This window comes from Oncorhynchus tshawytscha, linkage group LG05 (assembly GCF_018296145.1).
Source record: "Oncorhynchus tshawytscha isolate Ot180627B linkage group LG05, Otsh_v2.0, whole genome shotgun sequence".
NCBI classification, from domain to species: Eukaryota; Metazoa; Chordata; class Actinopteri; order Salmoniformes; family Salmonidae; genus Oncorhynchus; species Oncorhynchus tshawytscha.
In genome coordinates this window covers 6,674,092-6,690,427 of record NC_056433.1, presented here as the reverse complement: position 1 = coordinate 6,690,427, position 16,336 = coordinate 6,674,092, and the positions used below count along the sequence as shown (strand labels likewise).

The following is a 16,336-nucleotide window of genomic DNA, read 5'->3' as shown; positions in this document are numbered from 1 at the left end:
ATCAGAGAGGAGATGAAGACCCTGTATTTATCTGTGATCAGAGAGGAGATGAAGGCCCTGTATTTATCTGTGATCAGAGAGGAGATGAAGACCCTGTATTTATCTGTGATCAGAGAGGAGATGAAGACCCTGTATTTATCTGTGATCAGAGAGGAGATGAAGACCCTGTATTTATCTGTGATCAGAGAGGAGATGAAGGCCCTGTATATATCTGTGATCAGAGAGGAGATGAAGGCCCTGTATTTATCTGTGATCAGAGAGGAGATGAAGGCCCTGTATTTATCTGTGATCAGAGAGGAGATGAAGGCCCTGTATTTATCTGTGATCAGAGAGGAGATGAAGGCCCTGTATTTATCTGTGATCAGAGAGGAGATGAAGACCCTGCATTTATCTGTGATCAGAGAGGAGATGAAGACCCTGTATTTATCTGTGATCAGAGAGGAGATGAAGGCCCTGTATTTATCTGTGATCAGAGAGGAGATGAAGACCCTGTATTCATCTGTGATCAGAGAGGAGATGAAGACCCTGTATTTATCTGTGATCAGAGAGGAGATGAAGGCCCTGTATTTATCTGTGATCAGAGAGGAGATGAAGGCCCTGCATTTATCTGTGATCAGAGAGGAGATGAAGGCCCTGTATTTCTCTGTGATCAGAGAGGAGATGAAGACCCTGTATTTCTCTGTGATCAGAGAGGAGATGAAGACCCTGTATTTCTCTGTGATCAGAGAGGAGATGAAGACCCTGTATTTCTCTGTGATCAGAGAGGAGATGAAGACCCTGTATTTATCTGTGATCAGAGAGGAGATGAAGGCCCTGTATTTATCTGTGATCAGAGAGGAGATGAAGACCCTGTATTTATCTGTGATCAGAGAGGAGATGAAGGCCCTGTATTTATCTGTGATCAGAGAGGAGATGAAGGCCCTGTATTTATCTGTGATCAGAGAGGAGATGAAGGCCCTGTATTTATCTGTGATCAGAGAGGAGATGAAGGCCCTGTATTTATCTGTGATCAGAGAGGAGATGAAGACCCTGTATTTCTCTGTGATCAGAGAGGAGATGAAGACCCTGTATTTATCTGTGATCAGAGAGGAGACGAAGGCCCTGTATTTATCTGTGATCAGAGAGGAGATGAAGACCCTGTATTTCTCTGTGATCAGAGAGGAGATGAAGGCCCTGTATTTATCTGTGATCAGAGAGGAGATGAAGGCCCTGTATTTATCTGTGATCAGAGAGGAGATGAAGGCCCTGTATTTATCTGTGATCAGAGAGGAGATGAAGACCCTGTATTTATCTGTGATCAGAGAGGAGATGAAGGCCCTGTATTTATCTGTGATCAGAGAGGAGATGAAGACCCTGTATTTATCTGTGATCAGAGAGGAGATGAAGGCCCTGTATTTATCTGTGATCAGAGAGGAGATGAAGACCCTGTATTTATCTGTGATCAGAGGAGGCCCTGTATTTATCTGTGATCAGAGAGGAGATGAAGGCCCTGCATTTATCTGTGATCAGAGGAGGCCCTGTATATATATATATATATGTATGAAGGCCCTGTATTTATATATATATATATATATATATATATATATATATGTATGAAGGCCCTGTATATATAACTATATGTGTGTTTCCCCTGCAGTGTACAGAGAGAAGTTGAAAGAGCTCCCCCTAGTGTCTCTGTTCTGCTCCTGCATCAACCCTCAGACCATCGACTGTAAACCCACATACAAAGCAGAAGGTAAAACCACACATTCATAAAGTTCATTTATAAGTTGTACCTTCCTGACGTTTCATACATTAGTACAACATATTCAGGTAGAAACGAAATAGAAAAGAAGACGCATTGAAGAAAGAAATATATTTGCACAATATGTAGAAACATGTGAGCTATCTTGTTGTCTGAAGGTTGTGTTTTAAAGCTCCTGTCCCATTCCCAGATGCGGTGGATCTGGGCTGGTGTGTGATAAAGGACGTGGAGGTGATAGAGTTGAACAAGCGTTCTTCGGGCCAGGCCTTCGAGGTCATCCTGAAGCCTCCGTCATTTGATGGCGTCCCAGAGTTCAACGCTACCATGCCCCAACGCAGAGAACTCTCCATGGAGGAGATCCAGAAGAAACTAGAGGCTGCAGAGGAGAGGAGGAAGGTGAGGAGGACAGGGAGGAGGATAGGAGGAAGGTGAGGAGGACAGGGAGGAGAGGAGAGGAGGAAGGTGGGGAGGACAGGGAGGGGGAGAGGAGGAAGGTGAGGAAGACAGGGAGGAGAGGAGAGGAGGAAGGTAGGGAGGAGAGGAGGAAGGTGAGGAGGACAGGGAGGAGAGGAGAGTATGAAGGTGAGGAGGACAGGGAGGAGAGGTGAGTAGGAAGGTGAGGAGGACAGGGAGGAGAGGTGAGTAGGAAGGTGAGGAGGACAGGGAGGGGGAGAGGAGGAAGGTGAGGAGGACAGGGAGGAGATGAGACACTAGGAGACAGGGAGGAGAGGAGAGGAGGAAGGTAGGGAGGGAGGAGAGGAGGAAGGTGAGGAGGGTAGGGAGGGGGAGAGGAGGAAGGTGAGGAGGACAGGGAGGAGAGGTGAGTAGGAAGGTGAGGAGGACAGGGAGGAGAGGTGAGTAGGAAGGTGAGGAGGACAGGGAGGGGGAGGGAGGAAGGTGAGGAGGACAGGGAGGAGATGAGACACTAGGAGACAGGGAGGAGAGGAGAGGAGGAAGGTAGGGAGGGAGGAGAGGAGGAAGGTGAGGAGGGGGAGGGAGGGGGAGAGGAGGAAGGTGAGGAGGACAGGGAGGAGAGGAGAGGAGGAAGGTGAGGAGGACAGGGAGGGGGAGAGGAGGAAGGTGAGGAGGACAGGGAGGAGAGGAGAGGAGGAAGGTAGGGAGGACAGGGAGGGGGAGAGGAGGAAGGTGAGGAGGACAGGGAGGAGAGGAGAGGAGGAAGGTGAGAAAGACAGGGAGGGGGAGAGGAGGAAGGTGAGGAGGACAGGGAGGAGAGGAGAGGAGGAAGGTGAGGAGGACAGGGAGGAGTAGAGATACATACACACACTCACCATAGCGATAGAGGAGAGGAGACACTAGGAGACAGGGAGGAGTAGAGATACATACACACACTAACCATAGCACTAGAGGAGAGGAGGAAGGTGAGGAGGACAGGGAGGAGTAGAGATACATACACACACTAACCATAGCACTAGAGGAGAGGAGACACTAGGAGACAGGGAGGAGTAGAGATACACACACACTAACCATAGCACTAGAGGAGAGGAGGAAGGTGAGGAGGACAGGGAGGAGTAGAGATACACACATTAACCATAGCACTAGAGGAGAGGAGACACTAGGAGACAGGGAGGAGTAGAGATACATACACTAACCATAGCACTAGAGGAGAGGAGACACTAGGAGACAGGGAGGAGTAGAGATACATACACTAACCATAGCACTAGAGGAGAGGAGGAAGGTGAGGAGGATAGGGAGGAGTAGAGATACATACACACACTAACCATAGCACTAGAGGAGAGGAGACACTAGGAGACAGGGAGGAGTAGAGATACATACACTAATCATAGCACTAGAGGAGAGGAGACACTAGGAGACAGGGAGGAGTAGAGATACATACACACACTAACCATAGCACTAGAGGAGAGGAGACACTAGGAGACAGGGAGGAGTAGAGATACACACACTAACCATAGCACTAGAGGAGAGGAGACACTAGGAGACAGGGAGGAGTAGAGATACATACACTAACCATAGCACTAGAGGAGAGGAGACACTAGGAGACAGGGAGGAGTAGAGATACATACACACACTAACCATAGCACTAGAGGAGAGGAGGAAGGTGAGGAGGACAGGGAGGAGTAGAGATACACACACTAACCATAGCACTAGAGGAGAGGAGGAAGGTGAGGAGGATAGGGAGGAGTAGAGATACATACACACACTAACCATAGCACTAGAGGAGAGGAGACACTAGGAGACAGGGAGGAGTAGAGATACATACACTAATCATAGCACTAGAGGAGAGGAGACACTAGGAGACAGGGAGGAGTAGAGATACATACACACACTAACCATAGCACTAGAGGAGAGGAGACACTAGGAGACAGGGAGGAGTAGAGATACACACACTAACCATAGCACTAGAGGAGAGGAGGAAGGTGAGGAGGACAGGGAGGAGTAGAGATACATACACACACTAACCATAGCACTAGAGGAGAGGAGACACTAGGAGACAGGGAGGAGTAGAGATACACACACTAACCATAGCACTAGAGGAGAGGAGGAAGGTGAGGAGGATAGGGAGGAGTAGAGATACATACACACACTAACCACAGCACTAGAGGACTCTCAAAAGCCCGTTTTTAGCATGGGCAGCGCCATTGAGGACTTTCACCAATTTGAAGCGGGACTTCCTATTGGTTAAGGAAGGTTCCGTTTATTTACTAATTCATAGAAGTAGAAGAAGAACATTGACTTGGATATATGGTCCTCAATGGAGCTGCCCATGATCCCAGGCACCATAATGGGACAGATGTTGCATCCTCTAAGTATCTCTATGGTACAAACACACACCTGTCTATATCCTGACACCACTGCTCACACCGCCCTCTAGTGCCAGGAGGCTGAGCTGCTGAAGCACCTGGCAGAGAAGAGAGAGCACGAGAGAGAGGTGATTCAGAAGGCCTTACAGGAGAACAACAACTTCATCAAGAACTCCAAGGAGAAGCTGGAGCAGAAGATGGAGGCCAACAAGGAGAACAGAGAGGCTCTACTGGCGGCCATGTTGGAACGACTGCAGGAGAAGGTGATGTTTCGCCACGGTCACGCTCTTTCTCTTCAGTCTGTCTGTCTGTCTGTCTGTCTGTCTGTCTGTCTGTCTGTCTGTCTGTCTGTCTGTCTGTCTTCCTTATTTATTTATCTTGAGTTTCTCTCTCTAGTCTCTTTCTACTCTCTTTCTCTCTCTCTCTCTCTCTCTCTCTCTCTCTCTCTCTAGTCTCTGTCTCTCTCTAGTCTCTCTCTCTCTCTCTAGTCTCTGTCTCTCTCTAGTCTCTTTCTCTCTCTCTAGTCTCCCTCCCTCTATTTTATTTACAGTGCCTTGAAAAAGTATTTGCTCCCTTTCTGATTTTCTCTATTTTTGCACATTTTAAACACTGAATGTTATCAGATCTTCAACCAAAACCTAATATTAGATAAAGGGAACCTGAGTTTACAAATAACAATAGCTCTCTCATCGTCACTCACATCCTACCATACCTTTGTCTGTACATTATGCCTTGAATCTATTCTACCGTGCCCAGAAACATGCTCCTTTTACTCTCTGTTCCGAACGAACTAGACGACCAGTTGTTATAGCCTTTAGCCGTACCCTTATCCTACTCCTCCTCTGTTGCTCTGGTGATGTACAGGTTCATCCATGCCCTACAGTGCCTAGTTCCACTCCCATTCCCAAGGCACTTGTTGACTTCTGTAACTGTACAAGCCTTGGTTTCATGCATGTTAACATTAGAAGCCTCCTCCCTAAGTTTGTTTTTTTCATTGCCTTAGCACACTCTGCCAACCCGGATGTTGGAGTTGCACACCACACTCTGCGGAGTTGCAATCTACTGCAGAGATAGCCTGCAGAGTTCTGTCTTACTATCCAGGTCTGTGCCCAAACAATTTGAGCTTCTACTTTTAAAAATCCACCTCTCTAAAAACAAGTCTCTCACCGTTGCCGCTTGTTATAGACCCCCTTCTGCCCCGAGCTGTGCTCTGGACACCATATGTGAACTGATTGCCCCCATCTATCTTCAGAGCTCGTGCTGCTAGGCGACCTAAACTGGGATATGCTTAACACCCCAGCCATCCTACAATCTAAGTGTGATGCCCTCAATCTCACACAAATTATCAATGAACCTACCAGGTACAACCCCAAATGCGTAACCATGGGCACCCTCATAGATATCATCCTAACTAACTCGCCCTCCAAATACACCTCTGCCTTTGTCAACCAGGATATCAGCGATCACTGCCTCATTGCCTGCGTCCGTAATGGGTCAAACGACAACCCTCATCACTGTCAAACCCTCCCTAAAACACTTCAGCAGGCCTTTCTAATCGACCTGGCCGGGGTATCCTGGAAGGATATTGACCTCATCCCGTCAGTAGATGTTGCCTGGATGTTCTTTAAAAGTGCTTTCCTCACCATCTTAAATAAGCAGGTCACGTACAAAAAATGTAGAACCAGGAACAGATATAGCCCTTGGTTCACTCCAGACCTGTTTGCCCTTGACCAGCACAAAAACATCCTGTGGCGTTCTGCATTAGCATCGAATAGCCCCAGCAATATGCAACTTTTCAGAGAAGTTAGGAACCAATATACACAGGCATTTAGGAAAGCAAAGGCTAGCTTTTTCAAACAGAAATTTGCGCCCTTTAGCACAAACTCAAAAAAGTTCTGGGACGCTGTAAAGTCCATGGAGAATAAGAGCATCACCTCCCAGTTGCCCACTGCACTGAGGCTAGGAAATATTGTCACCACCGATAAATCAGCGATAATTGAGAATTTCAAGAAGCATTTTTCTACGGCTGGTCATGCTTTCCACCTGGCTACCCCTACCCCAGTCAACAGTCCTGCACCACCCACAGCAACTTTCCCAAGCCTCCCCCATTTCTCCTTCACCCATATCCAGATAGCTGATGTTCTGAAAGAGCGGCAAAATCTGGACCCCGACAAATCAGCCGGGCTAGATAATCTGGACCCTCGCTTTCAAAAATGATCCGCCGTAATGGTTGCAACCCCTATCACTAGCCTGTTCAACCTCTCTTTCGTATCTTCTGAGATCCCCAAAGATTGGAAAGCTGCCGCGGTCATCCCCCTCTTCAAAAGGGAGACACTCTAGACTCAAACTGCTACAGACCTATATCTATCCTGCCCTGCCTTTCGAAGGTCTTCGAAAGCCAAGATAACAAACAGATCATCGACCATTTCAAATAGCACCATACCTTCTCCGCTATGCAATCTGGTTTCCGAGCTGGTCATGGGTGCACCTCAGCCACGCTCAAGGTCCTAAACGACATCATAACCGCCATCGATAAGAGACAGTACTGTGCAGTTGTATTCATCGACCTGGCCAAGGCTTTCGACTCTGTCAATCACCACATTCTTATTGGCAGACTCAACAGCCTTGGTTTCTCAAATGACTGCCTCGCCTGGTTCACGAACTACTTCTCAGAGATCATTGTGTCAAATCGGAGGGCCTGTTGTCCAGACTTCTGGCAGTCTCTATGTGGGTAACACAGGGTTCAATCCTCGGGTTGACTTTTTTCTCTGTATACATCAATGATGTCACTCTTGCTGCTGGTGATTCTCTGATTCACGACACCATTCTGTATACTTCTGGCCCTTCTTTGGACACTGTGTTAACTAACCTCCAGACGAGCTTCAATGCCATACAACTCTCCTGTGGCCTCCAACTGCTCTTAAATGCAAGTAAAACTAAATGCATGCTCTTCAACCAATCACTGCCTGCACCTGCCCGCCCGTCCAGCATCACTACTCTGGACGGTTCTGACTTAGAATATGTGAACAACTACAAATACCTAGGTGTCTGGTTAGACTGTAAACTCTCCTTCCAGACTCACATTAAGCATCTCCAATTCAAAATTAAATCTAGAATCGGGTTCCTATTTTGCAACAAAGCATCCTTCACTCATGCTGCCAATCATACCCTTGTAAAACGGACCATCCTAACGATCCTTGACTTCGGCGATGTCATTTACAAAATAGCCTCCAACACTACTCAGCAAATTGGATGCAGTCAATCACAGTGCCATCCGTTTTGTCACCAAAGCCCCATATGCTACCCACCACTGCGACCAGTCTGCTCTCGTTGGATGGCCCTCGCTTCATATTCGTCGCCAAACCAACTGGCTCCAGGTCATCTATAAGTCTCTGCTAGTTAAAGCCCCGCCTTATCGCAGCTCACTGGTCACCATAGCAGCACCCACCCATAGCACACGCTCCAGCAGGTATATCTCACTGGTCACCCCCAATTCCTCCTTTGGCTGTCTTTCCTTCCAGTTCTCTGCTGCCAATGACTGGAACGAACTGCAAAAATCACTGAAGCTGGAGACTCATATCTCCCTCACTAGCTTTAAGCATCAGCTGTCAGAGCAGCTCATAGATCACTGCACCTTTACATAGCCCATCTGTAAACAGTCCATCCAACTACCTCATCCCCATAGTGTTATTTATTTGATTTATTTTGCTCCTTTGCACCCCAGTATCTCTACTTGCACACTCATCTTCTGCACATCTATCACTCCAGTATTTAATGCTATATTGTAATTATTTTGCCACTATGGCCTATTTATTGCCTTACCTCCCTTATCTTACCTCATTTGCACACACTGTACATAGACTTTTTCAATTGTATTATTGACTGTATGTTTTTTTTTATTCCATGTGTAACTCTGTGTTGTTGTTTGTGTCACACTGCTTTGCTTTATCTTGGCCAGGTCGCAGTTGTAAATGAGAACTTGTTCTCAACTAGCCTACCTGGTTAAATAAAGGTGTTCTCAACTAGCCTACCTGGTTAAATAAAGGTGTTCTCAACTGGCCTACCTGGTTAAATAAAGGTGTTCTCAACTAGCCTACCTGGTTAAATAAAGGTGTTCTCAACTAGCCTACCTGGTTAAATAAAGGTGTTCTCAACTGGCCTACCTGGTTAAATAAAGGTGTTCTCAACTAGCCTACCTGGTTAAATAAAGGTGTTCTCAACTAGCCTACCTGGTTAAATAAAGGTGTTCTCAACTGGCCTACCTGGTTAAATAAAGGTGTTCTCAACTGGCCTACCTGGTTAAATAAAGGTGTTCTCAACTAGCCTACCTGGTTAAATAAAGGTGTTCTCAACTAGCCTACCTGGTTAAATAAAGGTGTTCTCAACTAGCCTACCTGGTTAAATAAAGGTGTTCTCAACTAGCCTACCTGGTTAAATAAAGGTGTTCTCAACTAGCTTACCTGGTTAAATAAAGGTGTTCTCAACTAGCTTACCTGGTTAAATAAAGGTGAAATTAATTTATATATATTTTTTTTAATATGCAAAATAGTGAAAATTAGAAAGGGGGCGGTCACTTTCATTTATCCAATAGGAGCTCTTTATTTATCAAACTCTTTCTTTCATCTCCCTCTCTCTTCCACTTACCAGTCTCTCTAAATTAGAATTTTTTTACACTTTCAAAAACATTTGAATGAATGAATATTATACAGACACCTAACATTATTTTTGTTTCTGTCAGATCATTTCCATCTTGATTGAGGAGTTTTTGTTTCATACTGTTTTTCCGTCTGGGTTTTACCGAATTAATGCTAATAGATACCTGAATGTAAATATTGTTGTTGCTTTCCTGTGTGGCAGGACAAACATGCAGAAGAGGTGAGGAAAAAGGTACTAGCCTTGGCAGATGTGGTGGATCTGGGCTGGTGTGTGATAAAGGACGTAGAGGTGATAGAGTTGAACAAGCGTTCTTCGGGCCAGGCCTTCGAGGTCATCTTGAAGCCTCCGTCATTTGATGGCGTCCCAGAGTTCAACGCTACCATGCCCCAACGCAGAGAACTCTCCATGGAGGAGATCCAGAAGAAACTAGAGGCTGCAGAGGAGAGGAGGAAGGTGAGGAGGACAGGGAGCAGAGGAGAGGAGGAAGGTGAGGAGGACAGGGAGGGGGAGAGGAGGAAGGTGAGGAGGACAGGGAGGAGAGGAGAGTAGGAAGGTGAGGAGGACAGGGAGGAGAGGAGAGGAGGAAGGTGAGGAGGACAGGGAGGGGAGGAGAGGAGAGGAGGAAGGTGAGGAGGACAGGGAGGAGAGGAGAGAGTAGGAAGGTGAGGAGGACAGGCAGGGGGAGGAGAGTAGGAAGGTGAGGAGGACAGGGAGGAGAGGAGACACTTGGAGACAGGGAGGAGAGGAGAGGAGGAAGGTAGGGAGGAGAGGAGGAAGGTGAGGAGGACAGGGAGGAGAGGAGAGGAGGAAGGTGAGGAGGACAGGGAGGAGAGGACGAAGTTGAGGAGGACAGTGAGGAGAGGAGAGTAGGAAGGTGAGGAGGACAGGGGGAGAGGAGAGGAGGAAGGTGAGGAGGACAGGGGGGGGAGAGGAGAGGAGGAAGGTGAGGAGGACAGGGAGGAGAGGAGAGTAGGAAGGTGAGGAGGACAGGGAAGAGAGGAGAGTAGGAAGGTGAGGAGGACAGGGAGGAGAGGAGAGTAGGAAGGTGAGGAGGACAGGGAGGAGAGGAGAGGAGGAAGGTGAGGAGGACAGGGAGGAGAGGACGAAGTTGAGGAGGACAGTGAGGAGAGGAGAGGAGGAAGGTGGGGAGGACAGGGAGGAGAGGAGAGGAGGAAGGTGAGGAGGACAGGGAGGAGAGGAGGAAGGTGAGGAGGACAGGGAGGAGGAGAGGAGGAAGGTGAGGAGGACAGGGAGGAGAGGAGAGGAGGACAGGGAGGAGAGGAGAGGAGGAAGGTGAGGAGGACAGGGAGGGGAGAGGAGACACTAGGAGACAGGGAGGAGGGGAGGAGACGCTAGGAGACAGGGAGGAGTAGAGGAGACACACATGGAGACAGGGAGGAGGAGAGGAGACACACAAGGAGACAGAACGGAAGAGACACTAGGAGATGGGGAGGAGGAGAGGAGACACTTGGAGACAGGTAGGAGATAGAGGAGACACTAGGAGATAGGGAGGAGGAGAGGAGACACTAGGAGATAGGGAGGAGGAGAGGAGACACTAGGAGACAGGGAGGAGGTAGAGGAGACACTAGGAGACAGGGAGGAGGTAGAGGTGACACTAGGAGACATGGAGGAGGGAGAGGAGACACTAGGAGACAGGGAGGAGGCGAGGAGACACTAGGAGACAGGGAGGAGGAGAGGAGACAGTAGGAGACAGGGAGGAGGTAGAGGAGACACTAGGAGATGGGGAGGAGGTAGAGGAGAAGAGGAAGATGAGGAGGACGATGAGGCAGGGAAGACACACACACACATAATCATGCACGTACACTCAATACGCACAAACACACTCACCATAATCCATGTCTGTTTGTATCCTGCTCCTGATACTCTCCTCACACCGCCCTCTAGTGCCAGGAGGCTGAGTTGCTGAAGCACCTGGCAGAGAAGAGAGAGCACGAGAGAGAGGTGATTCAGAAGGCCTTAGAGGAGAACAACAACTTCATCAAGAACTCCAAGGAGAAGCTGGAGCAGAAGATGGAGGCCAACAAGGAGAACAGAGAGGCTCTACTGGCGGCCATGTTGGAACGACTGCAAGACAAGGTGATGCTTTCTTTCTCTCGAGTTTCTTTCTCTTTCCCTCTAGCCTCTCTGTCTCTCTCTCTATAGTCTCTCACTCTCTCTCTAGTCTCCCTCTAGCCTCTCTGTCTCTCTCTCTATAGTCTCTCACTCTCTCTCTAGTCTCCCTCTAGCCTCTCTGTCTCTCTCTCTATAGTCTCTCACTCTCTCTCTAGTCTCCCTCTAGCCTCTCTGTCTCTCTCTCTATAGTCTCTCACTCTCTCTCTAGTCTCCCTCTAGCCTCTCTGTCTCTCTCTCTATAGTCTTTTCTCTAGGAGAAGTAACGTTTACCTCTCCTTTCTTATTCTTGAGTTTGTCTCTCTCCCTCCCGTCTCTATCACTCTCTATTTCTATATATCTCTATATCTTTCTCCTAACTCTCTTTAGTCTCGCTCTCTCTTTAGTCTCCCTCTCTCTTTAGTCTCCCTCTCTATTTAGTCTCCCTCTCTCTTTAATCTCCCTCTCTCTTTAGTCTCCCTCTCTCTTTAATCTTGCTCTCTCTTTAGTCTACCTCTCTCTTTAGTCTACCTCTCTCTTTAGTCTACCTCTCTCTTTAGTCTCCCTCTCTCTTTAGTCTCCTTCTCTCTTTAGTCTCCCTCTCTCTTTAATCTCCCTCTCTATTTAGTCTCCCTCTCTCTTTAATCTCCCTCTCTCTTTAGTCTCCCTCTCTCTTTAATCTCCCTCTCTCTTTAATCTCCCCCTCTCTTTAATCTCCCTCTCTCTTTAGTCTCCCTCTCTCTTTAGTCTCGATCTCTTTACTCTCCGTCTCTCTTTAGTCTCCCTCGCTCAATAGGCACTCTTACTCTTCAGTCTCGCTCACTATTTAATCTCCCTCACTCTTTAATCTCCCTTTCTCTTTGACCTTCCTCTTTCCCTCTTTAATCTCCCTCTTACTTTAGTCTCCTCTCTCTTTAGTCTCCTCTCTCTTTAATCTTCCTCTGTCTTTAGTCTATCTCTCTCTAGTGTCTCTTTCTCTCTCTTTTTAATCTCCCTCTGTCTTTAGTCTCCCTCTTTAGTCTCTCTCTCTCTTTAGTCTCCCTCTCTCTTTAATTTCCACCTCTCTTTAGTCTCCCTCTCTCTTTAATTTCCTCTTTCCCTCTTTAGTCTTTCTCTCTTTAGTCTCCTCTCTTTAGTCTTGTCTCACTTTAATCTTCCTCTCTTTAGTCTCCTCTCTTTTTAATCTCCTTCTGACTTTAGTCACCCTCTTTCCTTTAGACCCTCTCACTTTAGTCTACCTCTCTCTAGTCTCCCTCTCTCTAGTCTCTCTCTCTCTAGTCTCTCTCTCTCTAGTCCCTCTCTCTACTCTCCCTCTCTCTAGTCTCCCTCTCTCTAGTCTCCCTCTCTCTAGTCTCTCTCTCTAGTCTCTCTCTCTCTCTAGTCTCCCTCTCTCTAGTCTCCCTCTCTCTAGTCTCCCTCTCTCTAGTCTCCATCTCTCTAGTCTCTCTCTCTAGTCTCTCTCTAGTCTCCCTCTCTCTAGTCTCCCTCTCTCTAGTCTCTCTCTCTCTAGTCTCTCTCTCTCTAGTCTCCCTCTCTCTAGTCTCTCTCTCTCTCTAGTCTCCCTCTCTCTAGTCTCTCTCTCGCTCTCTTTAGTGTCCCTTTCTCTTTATTTTCCCTCACTCTTTAATCTCCCTCTCTCTTTCTACTCCCTAAGTCTGTTTCCCTCTCTCTTTAGTCTCCCTCTCTCCTTAGCCCTCCCTCCCCCCTCTCTCTCTCTCTCTGTCTCTGTCTCTGTCTCTCTCTCTCTCTCTCTCTCTCTGTCTCTCTCTCTCTCTCTCTCTGTCTCTCTCTCTCTCGGTCTCTCTCTCTCTCTCTCTCTCTCTGTCTCTCTCTCTCTCTCTCTCTCTGTCTCTCTCTCTCTCTCTCTCTCTCTCTCTCTCTCTCTGTCTCTCTCTCTCTCTCTCTCTCTCTCTCTCTCTCTCTCTCTCTCTCTCTCTCTCTCTCTCTCTCTCTCTCTCTCTCTCTGTCTCTCTCTCTCTCTCTCTCTCTCTCTCTCTCTCTCTCTCTCTCTCTCTCTCTCTCTCTCTCTCTGTCTCTGTCTCTCTCTCTCTCTGTCTCTCTCTCTCTCTGTCTCTCTCTCTCTCTCTCTCTCTCTCTCTCTCTCTGTCTCTCTCTCTCTCTCTCTCTCTCTGTCTCTCTCTCTCTCTCTCTCTCTGTCTCTCTCTCTCTCTCTCTCTCTGTCTCTCTCTCTCTCTCTCTGTCTCTCTCTCTCTCTCTCTCTCTCTCTGTCTCTCTCTCTCTCTCTCTCTCTGTCTCTCTCTCTCTCTCTCTCTCTCTCTCTCTCTCTCTCTCTCTCTCTCTCTCTCTGTCTCTCTCTCTCTCTCTCTCGCTTCATCTCTATTAATGTAAGGTTTAGTTACTATATCTCTCTTTCTCTTTATTCTCTCTACAGGCTGTCTGTTTGTCTCACTGTCTCTCTCGGTCTCTTTCTTTCTCCCTCACTCTCAGGAGAAATTGATGTTTATCTCTTTCGCTCCTAGTCTCTCTAGTGTCTCTCTCTCCTAGTCTCTCTAGTGTCTCTCTCTCCTAGTCTAGTGTCTCTCTCTCCTAGTCTAGTGTCTCTCTCTCCTAGTCTTTCTAGTGTCTCTCTCCTAGTCTCTCTAGTGTCTCTCTCTCCTAGTCTAGTGTCTCTCTCTCCTAGTCTAGTGTCTCTCTCTCCTAGTCTAGTGTCTCTCTCTCCTAGTCTTTCTAGTGTCTCTCTCCTAGTCTCTCTAGTGTCTCTCTCTCTCCTAGTCTAGTGTCTCTCTCCTAGTCTCTCTAGTATCTCTCTCTTCTAGTCTAGTGTCTCTCTCTCCTAGTCTCTCTAGTGCCTCTCTATCTTACTCTCTTTCTGTCTCCCTTTAGTTAATCTATTCTAACTCTCTAAAAAATTTGCATCACCACAAATTCTCATCTAGCGTATATATATTCCTCCTGTCTAAAATCTCAAACCTCATAATTATACAGACACTAAACCCATTCTGGTGTTTAGCTTGTCCAAGTTTTTGGCTGGTCATTCCCATGTTGAGTATCTCTCTTGAGAACCTCGGGAGATATTTGTTTTATTCTGTTCATATCTGGGTTTTACCGCCTTAATGCTAATAGATTCCTAAATGTAAATATTGTTGTTGTTTTCCATGTGGCAGAAAAAACACAGCGAAGAGGTGAGGAAGAAAAAAAGAACTGAAGGAGGAAGCCAGCTGGAAGACGAGTGGAGCGAGGGAGTGGGTTTTGTGAGTCAATAAAATCTGAACTATGAACACAGGAAATCAATATTCATGTTAAGAATGTATACCGTAACGAATTGGAACAAGTGTACAAAACTAAACTGGGATTCCACAACACACAACAAAAACATTTTGATGAAATAAAAGAGACAAGGACGTGTCTGTCTGGCAATGTAAAGTGCACCAGAGTGTGAGTGGATCTGGGTGTGAAAGGATGTTTTAATGACGATGTTAATTATGTGGGGACAGACAGAGTGAATCTGGTGTTTGTGGTGGAACACAGTGGAGTGGTAGGTTGTCAATATGGTGCCTCAGTCAGCGTCGAAACATACAGTACCACACCCTCAGAGCCCACTATCCCACTAGCTGACTGAACACACCCTCAGAGCCCATTATCCCAGAGCTGACTGATCACACCCTCAGAGCCCACTATCCCACTAGCTGACTGAACACACCCTCAGAGCCCACTATCCCACTAGCTGACTGAACACACCCTCAGAGCCCACTATCCCACTAGCTGACTGAACACACCCTCAGAGCCCACTATCCCACTGGCTGACTGAACACACCCTCAGAGCCCACTATCCCACTGGCTGACTGAACACACCCTCAGAGCCCACTATCCCACTAGCTGACTGAACACACCCTCAGAGCCCACTATCCCACTAGCTGACTGAACACACCCTCAGAGCCCACTATCCCACTAGCTGACTGAACACACCCTCAGAGCCCACTATCCCACTAGCTGACTGAACACACCCTCAGAGCCCACTATCCCACTAGCTGACTGAACACACCCTCAGAGCCCACTATCCCACTAGCTGACTGAACACACCCTCAGAGCCCACTATCCCACTAGCTGACTGAACACACCCTCAGAGACCACTATCCCACTAGCTGACTGAACACACCCTCAGAGCCCACTATCCCACTAGCTGACTGAACACACCCTCAGAGCCCACTATCCCACTAGCTGACTGAACACACCCTCAGAGACCACTATCCCACTAGCTGACTGAACACACCCTCAGAGCCCACTATCCCACTAGCTGACTGAACACACCCTCAGAGCCCACTATCCCACTAGCTGACTGAACACACCCTCAGAGCCCACTATCCCACTAGCTGACTGAACACACCCTCAGAGCCCACTATCCCACTAGCTGACTGAACACACCCTCAGAGCCCACTATCCCACTAGCTGACTGAACACACCCTCAGAGCCCACTATCCCACTAGCTGACTGAACACACCCTCAGAGCCCACTATCCCACTAGCTGACTGAACACACCCTCAGAGCCCACTATCCCACTAGCTGACTGAACACACCCTCAGAGCCCACTATCCCACTAGCTGACTGAACACACCCTCAGAGCCCACTATCCCACTAGCTGACTGAACACACCCTCAGAGCCCACTATCCCACTAGCTGACTGAACACACCCTCAGAGCCCACTATCCCACTAGCTGACTGAACACACCCTCAGAGCCCACTATCCCACTAGCTGACTGAACACACCCTCAGAGCCCACTATCCCACTAGCTGACTGAACACACCCTCAGAGCCCACTATCCCACTAGCTGACTGAACACACCCTCAGAGCCCACTATCCCACTAGCTGACTCAACAACATCCACACTCTGTATTTCACTTGCAGGCGCTTACACATCAAAATGATTTATAGTGTGATATGTTTTTCCCTACAGCTTTATCGGGATGCTGTAACCAACTCATGCACTATTTTGAATTTACCGGGGAACACTGTCAATGATAAATAATTTGTGTAAAAAGATTGGATTGTGTCATTGGAAAAGGCTAAATATGTCTCAAATACTCTCAA

The 16,336-nt window shown here is 47.7% G+C and overlaps 1 protein-coding gene across 1 annotated transcript in view; it reads left to right on the top strand.

Annotated features, from left to right (window-relative positions):
• Window positions 1–16,051, top strand: part of LOC121846470 (stathmin-4-like) — a 29,654-nt gene extending 13,603 nt beyond the window's left edge. Inside the window, exons 3-8 of the mRNA XM_042321406.1 lie at window positions 1,637–1,735; window positions 1,935–2,140; window positions 4,596–4,787; window positions 9,382–9,633; window positions 11,086–11,277; window positions 14,415–16,051. Coding sequence (XP_042177340.1) covers window positions 1,637–1,735; window positions 1,935–2,140; window positions 4,596–4,787; window positions 9,382–9,633; window positions 11,086–11,277; window positions 14,415–14,513 — 1,040 coding nt within the window. The 3' untranslated portion in view covers window positions 14,514–16,051. The remainder of the gene's footprint in view (window positions 1–1,636; window positions 1,736–1,934; window positions 2,141–4,595; window positions 4,788–9,381; window positions 9,634–11,085; window positions 11,278–14,414) is intronic.
• Window positions 16,052–16,336: the final 285 nt, after the last annotated feature.